At 41.6% G+C, this 23,501-nt stretch overlaps 1 protein-coding gene across 1 annotated transcript in view; it reads left to right on the forward strand.

The window, feature by feature from the left end:
- kcnq3 (potassium voltage-gated channel, KQT-like subfamily, member 3) overlaps positions 1-20,288 on the forward strand; it is a 186,556-nt gene extending 166,268 nt beyond the window's left edge. The window contains exons 11-16 of the mRNA XM_041841454.2: positions 1,565-1,770; positions 2,132-2,231; positions 11,088-11,219; positions 13,655-13,756; positions 13,927-14,014; positions 17,383-20,288. Coding sequence (XP_041697388.1) covers positions 1,565-1,770; positions 2,132-2,231; positions 11,088-11,219; positions 13,655-13,756; positions 13,927-14,014; positions 17,383-18,192 — 1,438 coding nt within the window. The 3' untranslated portion in view covers positions 18,193-20,288. The remainder of the gene's footprint in view (positions 1-1,564; positions 1,771-2,131; positions 2,232-11,087; positions 11,220-13,654; positions 13,757-13,926; positions 14,015-17,382) is intronic.
- The last annotated feature ends 3,213 nt before the right edge of the window (positions 20,289-23,501 follow it).

Consider the following 23,501-nt stretch of genomic DNA (forward strand, 5'->3'; position numbering starts at 1 on the left):
GTACTATGTAATGAAGCTGCCAGTTGAGGACCTGTGAGGCGCCTGTTTCTCAAACTAGACACTAATGTATTTGTCCTCTTGCTCAGTTGTGCACCGGGGCCTCCCACTCCTCTTTCTATTCTGGTTAGAGCCAGTTTGCGCTGCTCTATGAAGGGAGTAGTACACAGCGTTGTACGAGATCTTCAATTTCTTAGCAATTTCTCGCATAGAATAGCAAACACAACGTGCCATTGGAACACAGGACTGATGGTTGCTGATAATGGGCCTCTGTACGCCTATGTAGATATTCCATAAAAAATCTGCAGTTTCCAGCTACAATACAACATTATGCCTACACTGTATTTCTGATCAATTTTATGTTATTTTAATTGACAAAAAAATTGCTTTTCTTTCGAAAACGAGGACATTTTTAAGTGACCCCAAACTTTTGAACGGTAGTGTACATTGTCCTGGGAAAGACAAGAAGGCCCAGGGCCCACTTATGTTCGTACTCCCACCTTTCAATAGTCCTTTTCATTCATGGATATTCATTCGCCTACAAATAATGGGATGTTACTTTGACAACAACCACCTTTCTAAACATTGGCTACATCCCAATTATCTCTGCTTCCTCCCAAATTGTGCACTTGTTCAATTCCCTTCAAAGGAAATTACTGGTATAAAACAAATATGGTCAAAATTCACTGAATCCCAGGCCTCCACCAATCCAATGCTTTTAGATTTTTGGGAGGTGGTGAACGAGTGTACACTTCAGGAGAAAGAAGATATTATTGTCCTGCGCACCCATTGTCCTGGCACATGCCCACTCCTCTGTTTCTGAGTTCCGATAGGCCCTCATTACAAGACTAGAAGAGGATGCGTTCTGCTCCAATGCCCTGGCTGCCCCCCTCTCTGCTAATCCATGTTCACCACTCAGGATTGAATTACTGCCCCTAAATGCTCCTTGGCAGCCGCCCCAAAGGCTGTCCCAAGCACCTCTGTCAAGTCTGAGACAGGGAGAGAGAGAGGGGGAGAGAGACAGACAATAGAGGGATTGGAAGAGAAAGATGGAGGAGTGATAGTGTTTCCATGTCATTTGAAAGATCAGGTGGATATCACAGTGGAAATCAAATCAGTTTTAGTTCATATGAGAAACAAAAGTGGCCCGATCTACAACTAACGGGAAATAAGCAAAAACGAGAGGTGATTTATTGTTTCTTACCGGCTGATCGCTGTGTTTTTCCTACTGCGGTCTTTGAGTCTTCGTTTACGCCTCAGTACTGAAGCACTGTTACGTTTAGGCAGCAGACTGTGAATCCGTCTCCAGTACAAGGCAGACAGCCCAAACAAAATGGAAACCAAGTTATTGGGTTTTCTGTCGAGCGTCTGGTATCATAATGCGTGTCCACAGAGAAGATCCTGAATTTACCTCTATTTTGGAGAATTTGATTCACAGTAGCTGATTGCCTGCCTTGTTTAAGTGTTTATTACCATATTGTCATTACTGCTATTATCATCTATGTAACTTAATACATTTAGTCACTCTTAGTAAAAATACTTTCCCCTCCCCTCTCTCTCGTCTCAGTCAAAAGCTGAGTTTGCTGGAGCGTTGTCGCATGCCTAATTCGCGACAGTCGGCGGCAGTGAGGGGCAGGGTGCTGATGCCGGGGAACCCGGACTCCATTGAAGAGAGTCCTTCCAAGGAAACCAAACCCGGCGGCTTCAGTAACCGGGAGCGCTTTCGCACAGCCTTCCGGATGAAGGCCTACACCATGCGTCAGAGCTCTGATGGTATAACAACACTTCCAATTCAGCCAATTCCAATCCACATTTCCTCAATTATAATTAAAGTTTACTTTCTGACTTGACTGAATTGAAATTAAATTGACACCAACCCTGCTGTCAATCAACACAACTGTGACCGTCTGTGAAATAATTCAGTAAAATAATCTGGTGTTACAGTATGTGGTAATCTGGAGTTATGACCTATTTTGTTTTGCCCAAGGAACTGTTGTGTCACCCTTAATAAGGTATGACATAGGCTTATGGAAGATTTGTGAAATATCTATGTAGTGCTCATGAAGACTTTATGTATGCTATATAAAGCCTTTATAACGTGTAGTTTGTAAGTAGGGCCAGTCTTTGTTCCCAGATGCTGGAGCCCTGCAGGACCCTGAGGAGAGGGGCTTCCCTGCAGACATCCTCATGGAGGAGATGATCCCCACGCTGAAGCTGGTCATCAGGGCAGTCAGGTAGTAGAAGGAGTTTAAAGGGGAAGTTCCGTATTCAACAACTTAATGTTACATTGTTCGACACCCTGAAAGTAATCTGTGGCCAGGAGAAACTGTAATCCATGATTTGGAACAGCCACTACAACTCCAGCTAACTTTAGCCACATCTAGCTAAAAATCAATGGAAGAGATAGAACTTACATGCATATGACATACTTTAAAGCCAACCACTTGGCTCTCTATAAACTGAGGGATGGGACCTGAGAAGTGTAACCTCTTTTAAATTCATAGACAGAGCTATGGATACAAGGATTGACTTCATGAGATCAACATGAGTTTGTTTTAATCCCGGCCTTATTGTGGTACCTCTTTACATTCCAGCTCGGTAATAACCTGGTAATCAGATGGTAATAACTATGTATTTACTAGGTAATTAGCTAGTAATTACCATTAGTAGTTACCATGTTGTTTCTTCCCCAATCCTTTCCTGACATCCCAACCAGCCCATGGTTGTTACCTGGAAACAGTGACTGTAGTTTCAGTGCTGGAAAGTGCATCATTACCTGTTTCTCTTTAGTTTTACCGTTATATCCCTTCCCCATAACAAACATAACAGTGACATGTGCTTGTAAAGTAAAATGATTCACTTTTTTTTACCAATCACAAGAGCTGAACGCCCTAATGGACTTGCCGCCACTGGGCTGTTTCCTTCCATACCATTGTCCGTGGGTGAATAGGGTTTTGCATGGGATGGCAAGTTCTGTAGGGTTTCATTTAAAAAAAGGTGAGAGTGAGACTTGTCTAGCTCCATAAAACTATGGGAAAGGTCACCAGAAACTGGATTGCTTTTTTCTACTCAGAGATAGATAGAGACCATATTTTATGACAAACAACTTATATATGTCCTCTACCATTAGCAACTGTAATTTAATTTCTAGGGACATTGAGTTTAAATTAAATGGACCGAGAACAGAACTACCGTAGCATTACTTTTGTACCTGCCGGCGGGGCGGGAGTAACAGCTGGCGAGAAGTGCACAATATCTGTCTTATCTCCATGTTTCTGGTTTGTAATGCTTGTTAGTTTCAACAAATGTATTTGTTTGTGATGATTTTAATAATAGGTTGGACATTTATGAAAATGAACCATGCGTCAACGTCGCAATGATGCACAACCACCATTTTCTGCCTTTTTTATATTTATATTTTTATAAAATGGATCACATAATAGCTATGTTAACCATAATTTTCTCATCTCACTTTAATAGGAATGTAGTAAATGTTTTTCACCATTTTTTATGACCAATCAGGTGCGCTACAGCTGTCCTTGTCATGCGTGCTCCTCGTGTCTTGATAGAATAAACGTATATTATTCTCTTCACAAAAGGCGAACTCATCATGCTTATTACATTGTGTCACCCTGGCGCCGGAGAAGATGGCTGCCGTTTTACGGCCCTCTAACCAATTGTACTATTATGTGTGTTTTTTCGCATTATTTGTAATTTATTCTGTACATCATGTTTCTGCCACCGTCTCTTATGACCAAAAATAACTTCTGGATATCAGGACAGTGATTACTCACCTCGCATTGGACGAAGATTTTTTTCTTCAATGAGTCGGACGCAGAGGATATTCTACAGACACCCGACAATGCCCAAATCCCCGTCATTCGCATGAGAAAGAGACGGAGATAACGTGGACATAGGTCGGGGTGCCTTGTAAGGAACCAAAGGCGAGCGAGTAAACTGCCTCTCCCATCAATCCTATTAGCCAACGTTCAATCATTTGAAAATAAATTGGACGACCTAAGATTACGGTTATCCTACCAACGGACATTAAAAACTGTAATATCTTATGATTCACTGAGTCGTGGCTGAACGACGACATGGATAACATACAGCTGGCGGGATATACGCTACATCAGCAGGATAGAACGGTTGACTCCCGTAAGACAAAAGGGTGGCGGTCTGTGGATATTTGTAAACAACAGCTGGTGCATAAAATCTAATACTAAGGAAGTCTCAAGGTTTTGCTCGCCTGAGGTAGAGTATCTCATGATAAGCTGTATACCACACTATTTACCAAGAGAGTTTTCATCTATATTATTCGTAGCTGTCTATTTACCACCACAAACCGATGCTGGCACTAACATTGCACTCAATGAGCTGTACAAGGCCATAAGCAAACAGGAAAATGCTCATCCAGAGGCAGCGCTCCTAGTGGCCGGGGACTTTAATGCAGGGAAACTTAAATCCGTTCTACCTCATTTCTACCAGCATGTTAAATGTGCAACCAGAGGGAAAAAAACTCTAGAAAACCTTTACTCCACACACAGAGACGCGTACAAAGCTCTCCCTCGCCATCCATTTGGCAAATCTGACATTAACTCTATCCGCCTGATTCCTGCTTATCACCAAAAACTAAAGCAGGAAGCACCAGTGACTCGGTTAATAAGGAAGTGGTCAGATGACGTAGATGCTAAGCTACAGGAATGTTTTGCTAGCAGAGACTGGAATATGTTCCGGGATTCTTCCGATAGCATTGAGGAGTACACCACGTCAGTCACTGGCTTCATCAATAACCGCATCGATGATGTCGTCCCCACAGTGGCCGTACGTACATACCCCAACCAGAAGCCATGGATTACAGGCAACATCCGCACTGAGCTAAAGGGTAGAGCTGCCGCTTTCAAGGAGCGGGACTCTAACCCGGACGCTTACAAGAAATCCTGCCATGCCGTCCGCCGAAACATCAAAGAGTCAATACAGGACTAAGATTGAATCGTACTACACCGGCTCCGACGCTCGTCGGATGTGGCAGGGCTTGCAAACTATTACAGACTACAAAGGGAAGCACAGCCGCGAGCTGCCCAGTGACACAAGCCTACCAGACGAGCTAAATCACTTCTATGCTTGCTTCGAGGCAAGCAACACTGAAGCATGCATGAGAGCATCAGCTGTTCCAGATGACTATGTGATCACGCTCTCCGTAGCCGATGTGAGTAAGACTTTTAAGCAGGTCAACATTCACAAGGCCGCAGGGCCAGACGGATTACCAGGACGTGTACACCGAGCATACCCTGACAAAGTATTGCAAGTATCTTCACTGACATGTTCAACATGTCCCTGACTGAGTCTGTAATATCAACATGTTTCAAGCAGACCACCATAGTCCCTGTGCCCAAGAACACTAAGATAACCTGCCTAAATGACTACTGACCCGTAGCACCCACTTCTGTAGCCATGAAGTGCTTTGAAAGGCTGGTCATGGCTCACATCAACACCATTATCCCAGAAACCCTAGACCCACTCCAATTTGCATACTGCCCCAACAGATCCACAGATGATGCAATCTCTATTGCACTCCACACTGCCCTTTCCCACCTGGACAAGAGGAACACCTACAGTTGAAGTCGAAAGTTTACATACACAAGTCATTCAAACTCGTTTTTCAACCACTCCACAAATTTCTTGTTAACAAACTATAGTTTTGGCAAGTCGGTTAGGACATCTACTTTGTGTATGACACAAGTCATTTTTCCAACAATTGTTTACAGACAGATTAGTTCACTTATAATTCACTCTATCACAATTCCAGTGGGTCAGAAGTTTACATACACTAAGTATGTAAACTGTGCCTTTATACAGCTTGGAAAATTCCAGAAAATGATGTCATGGCTTTAGAAGCTTCTGATAGGCTAATTGACATCATTTGAGTCAATTGGAGGTGTAGCTGTGGATGTATTTCAAGGCCTACATTCAAACTCTGTGCCTCTTTGCTTGACATCATGGGAAAATCAAAAGAAATCAACCAAGACCTCAGAAATTTTTTTGTAGACCTCCACAAGTCTGGTTCATCCTTGGGAGCAATTTCCAAACACCTGAAGGTACCACGTTCATCTGTACAAACAATAGTATGCAAGTATAAACACCATGGGACCACGCAGCCGTCATACCACTCAGGAAGGAGACGCGTTCTCTCCTAGAGATGAACGTACTTTGGTGCGAAAAGTGCAAATCAATCCCAGAACAACAGCAAAGGTCCCTGTGAAGATGCTGGAAGAAACAGGTTCAGAAATATCTATATCCACAGTAAAACCAGTCCTATTTCGACATAACCTGAAAGGCCGCTCAGCAAGGAAGAAGCCACTGCTCCAAAACCGCCATAAAAAAGCCAGACTACGGTTTGCAACTGCACATGGGGACAAAGATCGTACTTTTTGGAGAAATGTCCTCTGGTCTGATAAAAAATAATAGAACTGTTTGACCATAGTGACCATCGTTATGTTTGGAGGAAAAATGGGGTGGCTTGCAAGCCGAAGAACAACATCCCAACCGTGAAGCATGGGGGTGGCAGCATCATGCTGTGGGGGTGCTTTGCTGCAGGAGGGACTGGTGCACTTCACAAAATAGATGGCATCATGAGGAAGGAAAATTATGTCGATATATTGAAGCAACATCTCAAGACATCAGTTAGGAAGTTAAAGCTTGGTCGCTAATGGGTCTTCCAAATGGACAATGACCCCAAGCATAATTCCAAAGTTGTGGCAAAATAGCTTAAGGACAACAAAGTCAAGGTATTGGAGTGGCCATCACAAAGCCCTGACCTCAATCCTATAGAAAATGTGTGGGCAGAACTGAAAAAGCGTGTGCGAGCAAGGCGGCCTACGAACCTGACTCAGTTACACCAGCTCTGTCAGGAGGAATGGGCCAAAATTCACCCAACTTATAGTGGGAAGCTTGTGGAAGGCTACCCGAAACGTTTGACCCAAGTTAAACAATTGCGATGAAAGAAATTAAAGCTGAAATAAATCATTCTCTCTACTATTATTCTGACATTTCACATTCTTAAAATAAAGTGGTGATCCTATCTGACCTAAGACAGGGAATTTTTTACTAGGATTAAATGTCAGGAATTGTGAAAAACTGAGTTGAAATATATTTGGCTAAGGTGTATGTAAACTTCCAACTTCAACTGTACGTGAGAATGCTATTAATTGACTACAGCTCAGCATTCAACACCATAGTGCCCTCAAAACTCATCAGTAAGCCACGGACCCTGGGACTAAACACATCCCTCTAGAACTACATCCTGGACTTTCTGACGGGCCGCCCCCAGGTGGTAAAGGGTAGGTTACAACACATCTGCCACGCTCATCCTCATCACGGGGGCCCCTCAGGGGTGCATGCTCAGTCCCCTCCTGTACTCCCTGTTCACCCATGACTGCATGGCCAGGCACGACTCCAACACCATTATTACGTTTTCCGACGACACAACAGGGGTAGGCCTGATCACTGACAACGATGAGACAGCCTATAGGGAGGAGGTCAGAGACCTGGCCGTGTGGTGCCAGGATAACAACCTCTCCCTCAACGTGATCAAGACAAAGGAGATGATTGTGGACTACAGGGAAAAAAAGAGCACTGGGCACTCCCCCATTCTCATCGACAGGGCTGTAGTGGAACAGGTTGAGAGCTTCAAGTTCTTTGGTGTCCACATCACCAACAAACTATCATGGTCCAAACACACCAAGACAGTCGTGAAGAGGACACGACAAAGCCTATTCCCCCTCAGGAGACTGAAAAGATTTGGCATGGGTCCTCAGATCCTCAAAATGTTCTACAGCTGCACCATCGAGAGCATCCTGAATGGTTGCATCACCGCCTGGTATGGCAACTGCTCGGCGTCCGACCGCAAGGCACTACAGAGGGTAATGCGTACGGCCCAGCTTCTACCCCCAAGCCATAAGACTCATGAACAGCTAATCATGGCTACCCGGACTATTTGCATTGTCCCCCCCACACCTCTTTTACGCTGCAGCTACTCTGTTTATTATCTATGCATAGTCACTTTAACTCTACCCGCATGTACATATTACCTAAATTACCTCCACTAACAGGTGCCCCCGCACATTGACTCTGTACCGGTACCCCCTGTATATAGCCACCCTACTGTTATTTTATTTTACTGCGGCTCTTTAATTATTTGCTATTTTTATTTTTTGCTTATCTATTTTTTTACTCAACACTTTTTTATTTTCTTAAAACTGCATTGCTGGTTAAGGGCTTGTAAGTAAGCATTTCACTGTAAGGTTTACACCTGATGTATTCGGCGCGTTGTGGCAAATAAAATGTGATTTGATTTGATTTCTATGGCTTGACATAAGGTAATTGACCCCAGAATCATAAATATATATTTTTCTAACCACTAACCTGTCGATAAAAGCTTATGCGAGAAGATGATCCATCAAGTCAATTGATTAAGGCATAATTTGAATATCATATCATTTTCAAACATTCAGTCACTTGTTGATATTTTGCTAACATTATAAAAGGAATATGAACTAGAGTAGACAATGGCCTATGCTTACATTTTTATTTTATTTTATTTTATTCCAGGTCATCAGTTCACCTTGTTACTTTTGTCCCACCCGTCTCTCCTGTAACTTCTCCTAGGCTAACACCCAATACCAACTAGCATGATACTTGAAACCTATGCTGTCATTTAGTGACTAGATGGGTTAAGAAAATGATATATGTTTGGAACCTGAAACATTAAACACATCTCTACAACCGAAAAACATTCCTGAGTCCTTTTTTAAACTTATATCGCTCAAAACCACTTTTTGTTGATAACTCTGCAAAACATGGTCTGATTTGGATTTCTTTTTGCAAGGAGGTCGTCCGCCACATTAGGAACGTGCTGACTTCACTACGTCATTTTAGCTTTTGTTTTATCTGAGAAAATGTGTATTCACCCCCTTGGCATTTTTCCTATTTTGTTGCCTTACAACCTGGAATTAAAATTGATTTTTTGGGGGTTTGTATCATTTGATTTACACAACATGCCTACCACTTTGAAGATGCAAAATCTTTTAGATTGTGGAACAAACAAGAAATAAACTTGAGCGTGCATAACTATTCACCCCCCCCCCAAAGTCAATACTTTGTAGAGCCACCTTTTGCAGCAATTACAGCTGCAAGTCTCTTGGGGTATGTCTCTATAAGCTTGGCACATCTAGCCACTGGGATTTTTGCCCATTCTTCAAGGCAAAACTGCTCCAGCTCCTTCAAGTAGGATGGGTTCCGCTGGTGTGCAGCAATCTTTAAGTCATACCACAGATTCTCAATTGGATTGAGGTCTGGGCTTTGACTAGGCCATTCCAAGACATTTAAATGTTTCTCCTTTAAACCACTTGAGTGTTGCTTTAGCAGTATGCTTAGGGTCATTGTCCTGCTGGAAGGTGAACCTCTGTCCCAGTCTCAAATCTCTGGAAGACTGAAACAGGTTGCCCTCAAGAATTTCCCTGTATTTAGCGCCATCCATCATTCCTTCAATTCTGACCAGTTTCCCAGTCCCTGCCGATGAAAAACATCCCCACAGCATGATGCTGTGTTCTTGGGGTGATGAGAGGTGTTGGGTTTTCGCCAGACATAGCGTTTTCTTTGATGGCCAAACAGCTCAAACAGCTAAATATTTGTCTCATCTGACCAGAGTACCTTCTTCCATATATTTGGGGAGTCTCCCACATGCCTTTTGGTGAACACCAAACGTGTTTGCTTATTTTTTTCTTTAAGCAATGGCTTTTTTCTGGGCACTCTTCCGTAAAGCCCAGCTCTGTGGAGTGTACTGCTTAAAGTGGTCCTATGGACAGATAGCTCAGCTGGTAGAGCACGGCGCTTGTAACGCCAAGGTAGTGGGTTCGATCCCCGGGACCACCCATACACAAAAATAAATGTATGCACGCATGACTGTAAGTCGCTTTGGATAAAAGCGTCTGCTAAAATGGCATATTATTATTATTATTATTAGATACTCCAATCTCCGCTGTGGAGCTTTGCAGCTCCTTCAGGGTTATCTTTGGTCTCTTTGTTGCCTCTCTGATTAATGCCCTCCTTGCTTGGTCCGTGAGTTTTGGTGGGCGGCCCTCTCTTGGCAGGTTTGTTGTGGTGCCATATTCTTTCCATTTTTTAATAATGGATTTAATGGTGCTCCGTGGGATGTTCAAAGTTTTTGATATTTTTTTATAACCAACCCTGATCTGTACTTCTACACAACTTTGTCCCTGACCTGTTTGGAGAGCACCTTGGTCTTCATGGTGCCGCTTGCTTGGTGGTGCCCCTTGCTTAGTGGTGTTGCAGACTCTGGGGCCTTTCAGAACAGGTGAATATATACTGAGATCATGTGACAGATCATGTGACACTTAGATTGCACACAGGTGGACTTTATTTAACTAATTATGTGACTTCTGAAGGTAATTGGTTGCACCAGATCTTATTTAGGGGCTTCATAGCAAAGGGGGTGAATACATATGCACAAACCATTTTTCTGTTATTTATTTTTTTCATTTCACTTCACCAATTTTGACTATTTTGTTTATGTCCATTACATGAAATCCAAATAAAAATTTGAATTACAGGTTCTAATGCAACAAAATAGGAATAACGCCAAGGGGGGGTGAATAATTTTGCAAGGCACTGTACTTTCACCCCATGTTACTTTCGTCCCGGCTCTCCCCTACGAAGCAGTTTAGGATGAGTTTTTTTCAAACACAAAGCTACTGCACTAGCTAGGTTATCTTCTGTTCTGTATTGTGGTTTTTGAGTCCTTTCTTTGATTTTGATTTACAGGTGTCCTTATAAAGTAATGTTAACCATTTCACATGTTCTGATTGGATGAAGTTAATTATTAACTTTCCTCACAATTTATCTGGTTCTAATTTGAGGAGTTAATTCACTTCATCCAGTTTGTATGGTATTTATGGTACCTTTTTACTTGGTCAAAAGACCAGCTGCACCTAACCCACTTTGGACGCTGTCTCACAGGAGGAATGAAGTTCCCTCTGGGAAAAATTAAGTAATTCAGTTTTGTTCTACAGGATTATGAAGTTCCTCTTGAACAAGAAGAAGTTTAAGGAGACTTTGAGGCCTTATGATGTCAAGGACGTGATTGAGCAGTACTCTGCCGGCCACCTAGACATGCTCTGTAGAATCAAATACCTCCAGACAAGGTAAGCAGAGTTGGGGTTACATTTTTGAGTTGACGGAAATGAACCGAGTTGACACTGAACAGCACAGTGAATTGTATTACCCAAAGCATTTGATTTACTGTGCTTAGTGAAAGTCTACACACCCCTTTACATTCTTCACAGTTTGCTGTTTTAAATTGAAATCTAAAAAGCGATTACATTTGATGTAATCGAATGTTAATCCCAAAGACACACCAGAATAGCTTTCCAAGAGGTGTTGAGCGTTCCTGAATTGTCCAGTCTCAGTCCTGACTTAAATCTGCTTTAAAATGAGAAACAAGATTTGAATATTGCTGTCCATCAATGACTCCCAACCAAATTTACTGAGCTTGAGACATTTTGACAAAAACAATGAGTTGTTCAAAGTTGGTAGAATCTTATTCAAAGTGATTTACATGTTTAAAATGTCCATGAGATCCAAGGTGTCAAAAATGTACATGTTTTAAGTAAACAAGGCACCAATTCAGTGCACGCTGTGTAATTGTAAGATGCTGTGGTATGTTTGGCTTCAATTCCATTTGAATCCAGACAAAATAGGAAATTAATAAAAATAATTTCACAAATCCTCACCAAAATGAATAGACAATATTTAGAATTCAAGAACTGTATTTCAATTAATTATCTGGCCTGTATCCCAAAGGCAAGGCCTCCCATCCTGAAACGTATACAGTACCAGTCAAAGGTTTGGACACACCTACTCATTCAAGGGTTTTTCTTTATTTTTTATATTTTTTACATTGTAGAATAATAGTGAAGACATCAAAACTATGAAATAACACATATGGAATCATGTAGTAACCAAAAAAGTGTTAAACAAATATTTTATATTTGAGGTTCTTCAAATAGCCACCCTTTGCCTTGATGACAGCTTTGCACACTCTTGGCATTCTCTCAACCAGCTTCACCTGGAATGCTTTTCCAACAGTCTTGAAGGAGTTCCCACATATGCTGAACACTTGTTGGCTGCTTTTCCTTCACTCTGCCGTCCGACTCAATTGGGTTGAGGTCGGGGGATTGTGGAGGCCAGGTCATCTGATGCAGCACACCATCACTCTCCTTCTTGGTAAAATGGCCCTTACATAACCTGGAGGTGTGTTGGATCATTGTCCTGATGAAAACAAATTAAAGTCCCACTAAGCCCAAACCAGATGGGATGGCGTATCACTGCAGAATGCTGTGGTAGCCATGCTGGTTAAGGGTGCCTTGAATTCTAAATAAATCACAGACAGTGTCACCAGAAAGTACCCCTACACCATAACACCTCCTTCTCCATGCTTTACAGTGGGAAATACACATGCAGAGATCATTTGTTCACCCGCACCGCATCTCACAAAGACACAGCGGTTGGAACCAAAAATCTCCATTTTGGATTCCAGACCAAAGGACACATTTCCACCGGTCTACTGTCCATTGCTCGTGTTTCTTGGCCCAAGCAGGGCTCTTCTTCTTATTGGTGTCCTTTAGTAGTGGTTTCTTTGCAGCAATTCGACCATGAAGGCCTGATTCACACAGTCCCCTCTGAACAGTTGATGTTGAGATGTGTCTGTGACTTGAACTATGTTAAGCATTTATTTGGGCTGCAATATCTGAGGCTGGTAACTCTAATGAACTTATCCTCTGCAGCAGAGGTAACTCTGGGTCTTCCATTCCTGTGGCGGTCTTCATGAGAGCCAGTTTCATCATAGCGCTTGATGGTTTTTGTGACTGCACTTGAAGAAACTTTAAAAGTTCTTGAAATTTTCCGTATTGATTGACCTTCATGTCTTAAAGTAATGGTGGACTGTCGTTTCTCTTTGCTTATTTGAGCTGTTCTTGCCATAATATGGACGTGGTCTTTTACCAAATAGGGCTAACTTCTGTGTACCCCACCTACCTTGTCACAACACAACTGATTGGCTCAAATGCATTAAGAAGGAAAGAAATTCCACAAATGAACTTTTAACAAGGCACACCTGTTAATTGAAATGCATTCCAGGTGACTACCTCATGAAGCTGGTTGAGAGAATGCCAAGAGTGTGCAAAATTTGTCAGGGCAAAGGGTGGCTATTTGAAGAATCTCAAATATATTTGTTTAACACTTTTTTGGTTACTACATGAATACATGTGTTATTTCATAGTTTTGATGTCTTCACTATTATCCTTCAATGTAGAAAATAATAAAAATAAAGAAAAACCCTTGAATGAGTAGGTGTGTCCAAACTTTTGACTGGTAGTGTACATCTGCTAAACTTTCCACCATGAACTTCTGTGTAAAAAATGGAAGTTTAACTAATCCTTTGGTTGCACTTAGCATTTGTGCAATTTATGCGGAGAACATTTGAGCCCTTGTGTGGTGACATGACTCTTTGTGTTGAAACCATATCACAATATCTGTTCATACTCATGTTATCTGTTCTTTTTTTTTTTCTTTTTTTCAGAATAGACATGATCCTTGCCCCTGGTGCCCCTCTGACCCCGAAACATAAGAAGAGCCAGAACAAACAGAACCCATTCTCCTTTCCAACTCAACAGTCACCAAGGTCTGACTGCAAAAGTCATTTTCCGTCAAAACATTAGCCCACCATCATACAATCTTGCATTGTTTATAATAATGCCACCCTCAACGATTTACCTAATGAAGATGTGTGGTGCTTGCATCTTGTACTGAATTGCTCTGATCAAACTGTATTCATCCCTAAATGTGTTGCAGGCATGAGTCCTATCTAGCCAAAGCATCCATGCCAGATGCTGACCAAGACCAAAGCATGATGGGTAGATTTGTCAGAGTGGAGAGACAGGTACAGTAATGTACAGAACATTTTCCATAATGCCTTATCAGTCCATGTTCAGTCCCTTTTCTCCAGGTGTGGTCCAAATTTGCGTTATATATATATATATATATAAACCTTTATTTTACCAGGGAAGACATGTTGAGACCTATGACTTTTTTTCAAATGTGACCTGTACAATACAATACATTATACAGAAAATATGCATACACATTAAAATACAAAACACAGTCATGGGAAACACAAGTAAAACATCACAAATCACCTACAAAAACAGTTACATTCCTCCAAAAATATGTCCCCAATCAATACTCTAAACTGCCCGAACGGCACCAGAACATTGATTAAATGTATTTAGAATATTGCTCTAGCAATACAGTGCTTTAAGACTAAAAGCAGATTTACCTAGCTTGGTGGAGACCCTAGGAACCTCAAGAGTTAACCAATCCTGTGAACGGGTTAGGCAACTCAGGTGTCTATACTTCAACAGCAAAGTTAGATAAGACTGAAGTTTATGAAGTAGGGCCTTGTAAACAAAAAGGAAGTAATGTAGAGATCTACGGGTCTTTAGCAAAGTCCAGCCAACCTTTTGATACAGGATGCAGTGATGGGTATCAAAACTGTCACCTGTAACAAAACGAAGGGCACTATTGTAGATGGCATCCAAAGGTTTAAGAGTAGTAGCAGCTGCACTTTGATAAATAATATCACCATAACCAAGAACACATAAAATGGTTGACTGAATAATCTGCTTCCTACTGCTTACAGAAGGCACGATCTGTTTCTGTAGAAAAAGCCAACTTTAAATCTTAGCTTCTTAACCAGCTCATCTATATGTTTTTTAAACGTCAAATCCATATCAATCCAAATGCCTAAGTATTTATATGCGGGAACACGTTCAATTGGTGAACCATCTAATGAGTGAACATGCAGTTCATCTGAAACATTCTTACGAGAGTTTTAAAAACAACATGTAGAGGGACAATACACTCCAAAATCAAAGTTTGTCATATGTTTTCAGACCTCAAAAGTGGTTCCAAATTAATGGAAAAGTGTGGTCACCCAGGAGAAGTTTGGAAATGTAGATTGTTGGGACACTGGGTTGCAGATAGGTAGGGAAATTGAGAGGCAGGTAGACAATAATCAATTTATACTGAACAAAAATATAAACGCAACATGCAAACATTTCTAAGATTTTACTGAGTTACAGTGCATATAAGGAAATCAGTCAATTGAAATAAATTCATTAGGCCCTAATCTATGTATTTTACATGGGTGGGCATAGGCCCACCCACTTGGGAGCCAGGTCCAGCCAATCAGAATTAGTTTTTCCCCACAAAAGGGCTTTATTACAGTCCAAAATACTCCTCAGTTTCATCAGCTGTCCGAGTGGCTTGTCTTAGACGATCCCGCAGGTGAAGAAGCCGGATGTGGAGGTCCTGGGCTGGCGTGGTTACACGTGGCCTGCGGTTGTGAGGCCGGTTGGATGTACTGCCAAATTCTCTAAAACAACGTTGGAGGTGGCTTATGGTAGAAAAATGAACATTACATTCTCTGGCAACAGCTCTGGTAGACATTCCTGCAGTCAGAATGCCAATTGTGCGCTCCCTCAAAACTTGAGACATCTGTGGCATTGTGTTGTGTGACAGAACTGCACATTTCAGTGGCCTTTTGTCTCCAGCACAAGGTGCAGCTGTGTAATGATCATGCTGTTTAAACAGCTTCTTGATATGCCACACCTGTCAGGTGGATGGACAAATGCTCATTAACAGGGATGTAAACAAATTTGTGCACACAGAGAGAAATAAGCTTTTTGTGCATATGGAACATTTCGGGGATCTTTTTTTTCTGCTCATGAAACATGGGACCAACACTTTACATGTTGCGTTTACTGTATATTTTAGTTCAGTATACATGTATTGTTTTTCAGTATATTTGTTATACACAAAAAAAGGTGCTAAGTAGAACCATATAGGGTTCTTGGGTTTGTTCCCAGAGGGCAACCCTTTTTGGTGCTTGTTAGAACCCTTTGCAGAGGGTTCTTCAAATAATCCTCTGTAAATTGTTCTACCTAGAACCCTCTATGAAGGGTTCTACCAATAACCCTTTTATCATCTAAAGGTTCTTCCTAGAACCCTCCATGTAGGGTTCCAACAGCCTTATTAGCCTTTACAATTAAACTAATTATGACAATATATAACATATCATTTGAGGGCCTTGTTATACCCTAACACAGTGGTGTAAGGAAACTCCTGGTTTACAGGCCACATTAGGCCTGCATGCCACATTATGCTGGCTTGCAAAGTGATGTGTAATTCCTATTGGAATCCAGCCAGAGTGAGTATATCATAAAATTGGATATTTTAAATCACCCGTAACCTGCATTCAGAATGACTGCATGTGTAGGGAGGATTGAGTAATAAGAATACCTAAATCATCTAAACTGGAAGAACCATCTCAGTAACGGGTGCAATAAGTCCAACTACTAAGAGATTGGATTAGTTAGTCTTTTTTTTTTGTAGCATAAGATTAATCAACCACTCAATGTACAGATTTTGAAACAAACAATTCTGAAAATCAACCTACAGTAGAGCAATACGATAATGATGGGTGATGGTTTGACTGTTTTACCCTACACAGAGTAAAAATGACACAATCACACTCAACTCTGGCTATTAAAGACATGCTCTAGAACTTTGGCGATTAGTAAGTATTTTTTCAACCTCACGATTTTGGCTGGATTTGTCAATGTGTAGTTCATACATGCATAATCTACCTCAATTAGCCACGAAATCCCTAGTTTAAAACCGATGGTTTACTGGAAGTTGTGCAGCACCATTTTCCCTACATTTTCCCCCCACGTGGGCCAGCCTCGTAGCAATTCGAGTTCCAGCCAATGAGGTTCAGCCCCTCGCCATTTGAGTGACAGCTAGCAAGATGCACACACAGCAGAGCGAGACAGAGAGAGCAATGACACATATGTGAAGTAGTACGCAATTTTCGGGGACCACTTTTTAAACATATCAGATTACTCAAACTCCTGATGCTCAGGCACTAATGCTCAGGTACTATTTAAAAGAGAAACATACAATAAAAAAGCTTATTCAGAAGGGTTCTATGTAGAATCCTTCTTGCCATACAAAGAATCATCAAAGAAACCTTTCTTCCAAAAAATAGTTCTTAGAATGAAAAAGGTTTGAGGTAGAACCCTTTGCCTTTCAAGGAACCCTCGTCTCCCAGAAAGGGGTCTTCAGATGAAAATGGTTCTTCGTAGAACCCTATCCCTCAGCAAAGAACCCTTTTAGAACCCTTTTTTCTAAGAGTGTAGAATTGTAGTAGTTACAGTATGTAGGTGAGTAACTGTTGTGTGGTCTCAGGTGGAGGACATGGAGAAGAAGCTGGACTTCCTGGTGGACATGCACATCCAGCACACTGAGCACCTTCAGGTGGACTCGGCCGGCGCCGCCCACATGACCATGGAGCCCCTTGACCCTGTGACAGGCAACACCTTGTGCGGCTCTGACGGCAAGGAGGGCTGTGGTTACACCGAGATCCGCCGGGTCTTCTTCAACTACACAGAGACATGCCCCCAAATGTCCTACCAGGTGCCTGTGAGCAAGGTGACGCCTTACTACAGCTTCCGCAGGGAGCCCAGTGCTGCAGCTGGAGGGGCGGGAGGAGTTGGGGGACTGGGGCTGCCTGGGGGTGGCTACATCCCCCCTGACCATCAACTCCCACCTGGCCACCACCCAGCCCCGATCCCTACCTACACAGAGCGGCCAACCGTACTCCCCATCAGCTCCCTCCTGGACACCCAGGTGGCTGGACGGGATGGAGGGCATGGGCCCCACAGTCCCTACACGGAGCACCTCACGCTGGGGCTGGGCAGGACCATGGGGCAGAGGGCGGCGACGGACACGTCGCCGCTATCCATGCTCTCTGTGAACCACGAGGAGCTGGAGCGCTCACTCAGCGGGTTCAGTATATCGGGGGAGCGCGAGGATAGGGAGGACCCCATGCTGGGGGCATCAGGGGGGTCGGGAGGGTTGCAGGACAGGCGTTACCTGGCAGAGGGGGAGACGGACACAGACACGGAACCCTTCACGCCCAGCGGGGGTGGGGGGCAACTCCCCATGTCATCCACGGGAGAGGGCTTCCCTGATTCTGTATGGAACACACCCCCCTGAGTCGCACCTCGCTTTTCTTCCTTAATCTTACACCTCCCCACCAACCTTATTTAGTTTGAGTCAAATCGACAACCTTAAGCCCCTAAACCCATGCCTCTAAAAGCCAGTTGTCTTTTGGGTTAAACGGACATCACTGAACTCAACGCAGTGTAAGTTCAATCGGCACATGTCAATTATTTTGGGTGAAATCCATGTCTCTACACACAAGTCAGTTTGGATCGACTTTATCCCCATAGACCCCAATTCAATTCGGATTTAATTGACACTGAAACCTGACTCAATTTGGTTTACACCCTACACTCAATGTGTGACCCAATGGCCCAGAGAAAGCCAAGGTCTCAAGACTGCGTACACACACGAAAATAAAAGACACCGTTTGTATAGTAAACACTTTGTCAAGTACAGCGCACTCATCACAACATACATTCACAACATACATAACGCTAAGATGAAAAAAAGATATAGCATTAATATAAATATATACGCCCAAACCTTTATCGCTGCAAAGCAAACCGCACTGCATGTACCGCATGCAATTTTTTGTCGGAGACACTGCAATGTTCAGGTTTCAGGAAAAAGAAAACAATTTTGAATGGGTACTTATAAATACTGTCATTTTTTGTAATACTTATTTTTTATATATAAATACATTGTATTTTTTTTGCATGGTTTGCATGATGATGCACCATTTACAGACAGTTGACCTGGATATTTTTAACTAAAAGTCTCCTGCCTCATTCTTTAATACAGTAAGTGTGTTGCTTATTAATGTATGTGTGAGTTGGGGAAAGAATGACAAGCCAGAGAGAAAAGACAACTTCCACTTCCTTTTTGTCAATAGACAATATAGGGGTGTTTACAAAGGGATGTCCCTTCTTTCATGCTGTGCGGTTTTTGAAAGGTTGTTTTAGTTCCTATCAGAAATACATTCATACATAAAATCATAGTCATTAATTCACTATTATCCTTAAATGAGAGAACTCTTCCTCTTCATTGACACACCACATATTTATTTGGCATACAGTAGTTCTTGCATCTAAAAACAAAACTTCAGGACAACTCAAGTAAGTTCTATGATGAGGCATGGTAAGAACCAATTCTTGCATGATAAGTTACAGATCAGTTGGCGGATATGGTTAACTGTCACAAACTGACATCAGGCTTAAAGTGAATTTGCACAAGCCACTTCTAGATTAGAATAAACAGTTATCTAGCAAGATTGCATCACAAATTCTGATTCCATAATTTTTAAAAATACATATTGTATGTACTTAGACTTATAACAAATGACTATATAAATAGTACAATATCTGAAAACAGCTAGAATAATACCATAATATGACATATGTCTATGTCATAAATATATAATCTACATAGTATGTAAAATCAGAAAACAGTGACAATATCATTACATTTTCACAGAATGTAATGACAAGTGTAGCATGATGTAGGTCAACTTCAACGATAAGTGAAAAAATTGTGTAATGTCTTATTTTATTACTGAGAGCAGATTGGCAAATAAATCACAGTGATGTGAATCATTTGAAGAAATATGAACAAAAGTGAAATATTTATTCCCCCCTCACTAATGTAACATTGAAGTTATAGTGTTTTTCCAAAATGGTTTATTTTCTTTTTGGTTTAATTGGACAATTGAGCAAATAGTCAGGGATGTTTCTTTATAGTTGTCAGTCCAGCGAGCAAAACTGTTTGCAATTACGTCATTATGCTGTCTTTTATGACGGCATGGTCTGAGGAAGATTTGCTAACGTCTTTTTAACAACCAGAAAAGTGTAATCTGACCAAATAACAACAATTTATTGGAATGAAACAAAATGCCTTTATCTGGTTGTAATCTGGATATATGACATCTTCTCAACCAGAAATACAGCATCCAGACAAAGTGAAGTCTTTAAGACTTAATTAGCCACATTTTTGACTCAAAGGTTAAATCTATCTACATGTTTATATTTTACAATACAGATTGTAAAATAGAGATATCTATGTAACATGTTTGTATTTGCGGTGAAAGGTGACAGCGCTAGAGCGGTGTTTGTCAGACCATGAGACATCCCGAATATCAGTCTTCTCACAAAATCGTCTGTAGCGTCCAAACGATTATGACCACTCTATGGAAAGACGAGACTCTCACGAACACGATGGTGTTTTCCGTTTTGCTCTACAACCCCAACAAGCGTCTTGGGACTCGTCTGAAGTCGGTACAGCCGATCTACCAACTTCTGTCTGTAGCGTCCACAGTTTGGGCTACACACTAATATGACCCCTCTGTGTAAAGGTGAGACTCTCACGAACATCTCGGTTGTTTTGCTCTAGGACGCCCACAGGCCTCATAAGACTCGTTTGAAGGTCCCCCGGTACCAGTTGAAAAAATGAATGGAAGTATATATGAAGACTGTTTAGTGACAAGAATAAGGGGTTAAATAAATGTCACAAAAAAAAATCTCTCATATATGATACACTTCAGAACAAACTTCCTTTAGAGAATTTTTTTGGGGACTCTCTGTTGTTCCATATAGTGAATCTGTTATTCAATGCGTTTGTATGGGCTAATAGCAGTAAAGCCAAATAAAATATTATCAAATAATTGTTGTATATATATTTTTTATACTTCAAGGGGTCTTAAAATTCTAAATCAAATAGCAAAATGATCCTAGGTATGACCTTCTTAAAACAATTCCATATAGCTTAGTAGTACCCCCTCCCCCCCGGCTTAGACTTATGGGTTAATAGCTAAATCAGTTTGGAACTAACTATTAACGTATGTGTAGATTTAGCATGGATAGTCAAAAGTAATTGTCTGCCGTTACCAGAGAGGTGAATAGCTCAATTGATTATGACAGTCTTACATTGTAAAATATGACAAAACTCACATTGAAAGCAAAGTAAAAGAAAACGGTTTTAAGTCGACTTTTGAAGGTCTTATAACCATAGAGACTAAACAAAGATATCCCCATGTACACTAGAGCCGCGTCTTTCTTGTGCCTCTTACAGCTTGTTTCTAGCCTAAAGCATTGCAGAGTTATGCATCCTATACATGTATATAATCCGTCTTTGGGGGGGCATTTGGACGTGAGCTAGCTAACATTTACATTTACATTTTAGTCATTTAGCAGACGCTCTTATCCAGAGCGACTTACAGTTAGCGCATACATTATTTTATCGAACCCACAACCCTGGCGTTGCAAACGCCATGCTCTACCAACTGAGCTACACCCCCTGCCGGCCATACCCTCCCCTACCCTGGACGACGCTAGGCCAATTGTGCGCCGCCCCATGGGTCTCCCGGTCGCGGCCGGCTACGACAGAGCCTGGATTCGAACCAGGATCTCTAGTGGCACAGCTAGCACTGCGATGCAGTGCCTTAGACCACTGCGCCACTCGGGAGATGTAACGTTAGGTATCTTCTGTGTCAAGGTCAGCGGTTGTCTGCTAATGGCTGAAGTAATTTGTGTAAAAACCTTCCATGCCCAAATATAGCTATCTACCTTTCTTTGCCTGTTCGTTAGCTAGCTAGCTTTCAGCTGACTTTGGATAAGCAAGCTAATATTAGCTATCTAATGTTAAATAACTTTACAGTATTACGTTGGCTAATGTTACCTAGCTAACTGGCTATCATAGCAGCCAAGGACGTTCCCTAGCTTATTTGTGCATACGTGTTTGTGCTTTGTGTCTAGGTCAGCAGTTTACGCAGATGACATCAGCCTTATATGAAAAACCTTCCTTGGCAAAAAGATTGCTAGCTAGCTTTCCTTGCTTGTTGGTTAGCGACCTAGCCAACGTTAGCTCTCGTCTGACTGGTATAACGTTACATTAGCTAGCTAGCTATCTACAGCTACCGTCTACAGCTAGCTTATCAAATTGGAAACAGCTCATTGATAACAACCAACCAATTTTTTCATGTCAGACAATTATCTGTATGCATTTTGAATACCAACATATATCTACAGTAGCCTAGGTTTGTTCTCAACCACTTCTTATGCTTGGTGCAGGCATAAGAAGCTGTGTTATTGAGTTGCTGAACAACCTAGTTGCTGGGCCCGGTTTTAGATAGAACTCTTGAGATTCGGCTGAACAATATGTTAGCATTGTTAGAAATGCTACAAAAAGGTAGCACCTCGTTGGTTCTCCATTGGCACGTGAGAGCGATAAATTATACATTTAATAAAAACTGTTGCACCTACAAATGTATTCGAAAGGTGGCAAGTCTAATGGTCACTTTATGGACGCTGTAGTCTCGTTCTTATCCGATGCCTAGATCTTGAGCTAGGTCGGGTCGTGCCAGAAGATACCGACCCTACCATTACGCTTGTTTATGCTGAGATGCACTGGGGTCGGAACGCAATCATGGTTACATTAAGACACCGTGGAGCCGGCGTGTGATATTGGTCAGAAAACGTACCTCAATGCAGGGATGGGATATGCCACTGTACTCCAAATTTGACCTTTATCCTCACTGCTCCATGAAAACTGCCCTCTTCATCCTCAAGAAATGGTATTTCTCCTAATGCTAACGACCCTGTTAAAATTCCAGTATGTGGTTTTCGGTAAGGGCTGAACGGATAATGACGAGAGGCGGGGAGTGTGTTTTGTACCTCCAATCAGGTTGATTTGCGAAGTTTCATCGACATTGGTGTAATATTGGCTTAGAAAAACATTAGGGAGATTTTAATTTAACATGGAGTTTAAACCAATCCCATACTATAGTCGAGCCTATAATATCACATAACACTTCACTGACTGTCAGATAATACAGCAAATGAGAATCAGTTTATTGATGAAAGATGTACAGTACCAGCTCTTTTGTATTATTCTGCCTTTAAAGCCCCAATGCAGCCATTTTTTTTATAAATATCAAATCATTTCTGGCTAACAATGAAGTAAGTACATTACTGAAATAGATTTCCATTAAAATGGGCAAACATAGCTTTTTAGAAAAAACCTTTCGCAAGCAAGATTTTTTCTAGGACTGTCTGTGAGTGTTCTGCGTGGGAGGGGAAAACTAGCTGTTATTGGCAGAGAGGTTTGGAACTGTCTTTGTTATTCGATAACCATGGAAAGCCGAAACTGCTGCCCAGGCAAACCTGCGGATTAGAAGGTCCGGTATTAATTGTATTTTAAACCAGCAACTATCAGGAATAACACTGTCCATTTTATGTTACACTTTTACAATGTTAATTTAATCAGCTGTTGGTACAATATGATACAAAACACTGGGAAAACATAATTTTGACTGCACTGGGCCTTTTAAAACATGCAGTTCATAATGTGTCCCTAATGTCATTTTCCAT

This window comes from Coregonus clupeaformis, unplaced genomic scaffold (genome assembly GCF_020615455.1).
Source record: "Coregonus clupeaformis isolate EN_2021a unplaced genomic scaffold, ASM2061545v1 scaf0021, whole genome shotgun sequence".
In the NCBI taxonomy this organism is placed as follows: Eukaryota; Metazoa; Chordata; class Actinopteri; order Salmoniformes; family Salmonidae; genus Coregonus; species Coregonus clupeaformis.